The sequence below is a fragment of the Eucalyptus grandis genome, chromosome 8 (genome assembly GCF_016545825.1).
Source record: "Eucalyptus grandis isolate ANBG69807.140 chromosome 8, ASM1654582v1, whole genome shotgun sequence".
Taxonomy (NCBI): Eukaryota; Viridiplantae; Streptophyta; class Magnoliopsida; order Myrtales; family Myrtaceae; genus Eucalyptus; species Eucalyptus grandis.
Window position 1 is genome coordinate 34,700,100 of NC_052619.1, and position 3,591 is coordinate 34,703,690.

General features: G+C 39.7%; 1 protein-coding gene across 1 annotated transcript; it reads right to left on the reverse strand.

Moving 5' to 3' along the window:
- Nucleotides 1-389: 389 nt before the first annotated feature.
- On the reverse strand, nucleotides 390-2,606 carry LOC104417049 (protein SRG1). Its single transcript, XM_039298900.1, has 4 exons — nucleotides 2,419-2,606; nucleotides 1,710-1,957; nucleotides 1,035-1,359; nucleotides 390-736 (listed from the first exon to the last, which is right to left on the reverse strand). The coding sequence occupies exons 1-4, from the start codon at nucleotides 2,539-2,541 to the stop codon at nucleotides 500-502; spliced, it is 933 nt and encodes a 310-aa protein (XP_039154834.1). The 5' UTR covers nucleotides 2,542-2,606; the 3' UTR covers nucleotides 390-499.
- Between the last annotated feature and the right edge of the window lie 985 nt (nucleotides 2,607-3,591).

A 3,591-nucleotide genomic window follows, 5' to 3' on the forward strand; every position in this document is an offset into this window, starting at 1 on the left:
ACAAAATTCAGCCACCGCCGAAGACTTTTTACAGCCTGGCATTTCTTGCTTCCCATGGGGCTATAGAATTTTACACAAAAATAGGTAAACAATTCAACATTTTCTGAACTCTACCAGCAAATCGAGAGCTTGTCCACACCAATAGAAAATAAACCTTGAATGAGGTTTTTGCTGACATCAATCAGCCGTGGGACGGGAGGATTATAACTTAATCTTACAAAATTTTACGAGACATTTTAGTGAGCATCTAGTTATCAAGATTGGTCTGTTGTCTCAAGTTATGTTACTGCATAAATTGATAACAATGATTGATGACATTACAATTCTAAAACGATTATTCTGTAGCTATATTTATTTCAATCTACTTGAAAACCACAACCATACTGAGTTCTTGCGTACACATTTCGCACTCCTTTCACTTATTTAGGGTATAAAACTAGCACTCAATTTCATGCCATGGACACCAACATGCGTCCTATACAGCAAATTCTGGAATAAGTCAAATTTTCAGTTCCTCGAGCGAATTCTTTCCTTTCTGGAAGCACTCGTAGTTGAAAGCAGCAAAGTTCCTGACATTTCTATACAACCTTGGGCTACTGTGGTGGACTAATTGATCGAGCGGTCCGATCTCTTTCTCTGCTTCTGGCTCATCGAGCATAGCGACCGACATTCTCAACTTGTTCCCGTTTGTCAATACCCTGTGCAAGGGGCTCTTGAACATTCCATTTGTCATTACCTGCAAATATTGTCGCCAATCATATCCATTGACATACTAAAGACTGATATGTAAGAGAGCTTGCGCAACATGTGTATATGATAGGTCAAACTAATTAATACTTATGGGCTGATCGTTTAACATATTCTATGCCTATATTTAATCAAATGAATAAATAGAGCGACGATCACTTCCACAGAAAGTAAAGCATATAGTTGCTCAAATGATGTCCATTGTTACATACGCCTAGGTTTGCGTTTTTAGACCCTACTGATGTAACTTTCCGGATGTTTTTGTTACATTGATGCAGAATGCATACCTGCATCAGACCGCCCAGATTGATGACGAGAGCGTGGGGAATAACGGGAACTGTGTGCCACTCGCCATCTGTCAGGACTTGGAGGCCTTCCACTTCTTTGTCCTGCAAAAGAATTGTGATTGTGGATCTGTCTAAATGAGGTTTGACGCCCAGAACTTCAGCCCCGGAGCACGGCGGGTAGAAGTTGATCCTTGTTTCCAATACTGGCTGGTCTCCAAACTGGTTCAAGAAGCTGTTCTCTTCTAACTCAAGCGACCTGGCCATCGCCTTAGAAAGATCATTCATCACTGATCTTATCTTGAGAGCATACTCATGCAAGGTTTTACTGTCAATAAGAAATAGAAGAAAGAATGAACACATTCAAATCACTGTATATAACATCATAATGGAAATAAGCAGTTGTGCCAAATCATGCTATTGCTGTTAGGCTTGCAGATTTCACATCTTACATCTCCAGACTTTTGGGTAGGTTATTCTTTGTGTATCTCTAATTTAATGGAACCACATGATCACTTCTTTCGAAACAATATTTTTGGATGGTGCTGTTCTTGTGAAATCATGTTGAATTAGCAAGGAATTCCCATAGAGAAACAGCAGCTTTTCATTTTACGTGAGTATATACGACTGCAACTTGGGTACATGAAGCAGAAATTTGGCAATTGCATGTAAACATACCCAAAATCGGCAGGATTTTCAGGCCAAAGATTCATTTTCCTTTGATCTTCGGGAAATACTCTAAGTAACAAGCGGTAGCAACAGGTTTTGACTTGGTTATCAGATACAACCAAGTCATCTCCATAACCATAAGCCTCATTTGGAGATCGTGAATATTTCTGTTTCTCTTCAACTGGCAATGCAAAGAACTGTCGAGCAACTTCACGCATTTTGTCAAGACATTCAACTGATATTCCGTGTCCAGTGGCCTGAAATTTAGGAAACTATGTTCAACTTGAAGGCTCTAGCATATTTTTATGGGGAAAAAACAGCTGCCAAAACCTAATATTGATGAAAACATATCTCGACAATTCGTTTGCATAAGAAAATGAGAACCATGGAAACTCAATAATGGGCGAAAGAGGGTGTGGGAAATCTAACTCAAGACTTCCTGAGCATGCAACGACTCTGCAACTATTTGTTTTAAATGTTAAGCAGTCAGACTACAATTTATAAGTCAATTGTATAGCAATATGAAGCAAACCAACAGGAATCAGCCACCCAAAGTAGAGAAGCTTTTTTTCCCTCTGCACTAAAATATAGAGAAGCCGAAAAAGGAGCAACCATCACTGAAAAGAACCAGGTTTCAGTAAAAAAAAAACATAAAAAACAAAAAACAAAAAAGCTGAAAAATGGAAAATCGGCCGAAACATATTGCAGAGTTAGAAACCTGGAAGCATCCACAAGAGCTGAGAATTGATCTGAGTTTCTGAAGTTCATCTTCTGAGGACAGAAGGCTGATATCAATCACTGGGAATGTCACGGGAACATCACTGTCTGTTTCATAAACCATCGTAAGTTCTACTCTGAGGGGGAGAGGGACACAGAGAGATAGAGAGAGAGAGACCTTGGCCTTGCTTCTTGGTGTTTTGATTTCGATGAGAAAGAGTTGGGGAGAAGGAGCTTATTTATACTCGTCTTGAATGATGTTCAAAAACTTCAGACCGGCAAAAAGATACCGTTTCTCACTCTCAATGTTCCATATGTGGAGGAACACAAGGGACCCAGTTGCTCCCTAACCTTGAATTCATTATCTTGGAAACATCAGCGCATGTGAAGAGTGAACTTTTTGTGGATAGACATCAACACTTCGCCTCTCTTTTCATGCTTCTTAAGGTTCAGAACACTCCCAGCAAATTGAGAGCTTGTCTACATCAATAGGAACATCAGATTTAAAACCTTGACTGAGGTTTCTGCCAACATCTAGCGGTCGTGGGATGGGACGAAAATATATTATTAGATAAAGCTATATAATGAAATTTTACAAGGCAAGTTTTAGCAAGCATCTAGTTGTCAAGGTCGGCCTGTTTAGTTCATGATGACGACTGATGACATTACAATTCTGAAACAATTATTCTGCGGCTATTTTCATTTAATCTTCTTGGAGACCACAACCATACTGAGCCAATGTGTTCATTGATTGTTTCTCAACAATCAATGTAACAATCAATGTGAACGGACTTTCAAGCAAGCATAAACGCAAAATCATCGTCGTGTAAGTGGATAAGATTAATTGAAGTGAAGTTCTTACGTTGACCCGTAGAAGAGTGTGTTCCGACAAGGAACCTTGCTTTTCTGTGTTCGCACATTTACGGACATGGCGTAAATAATTGACGCCAGAGATGACTCGAAACCCAGCAGTCCCAGTCTTTTTCTCTCATCCTAGTAAGCTTGAACCCCTGATTAGAAATTCTACTTCGATTTGAACTCTCTCTTTTAAAACCATACCTTCAATTATTCGTCCCTTCCTCTCACCGATCCACCTAACATTCTCTCTCCTAATTAAACACATGCATCCCCCAGAACCCTCATCATCCTTCTCAGCAGTATAGATTCGCCGTCT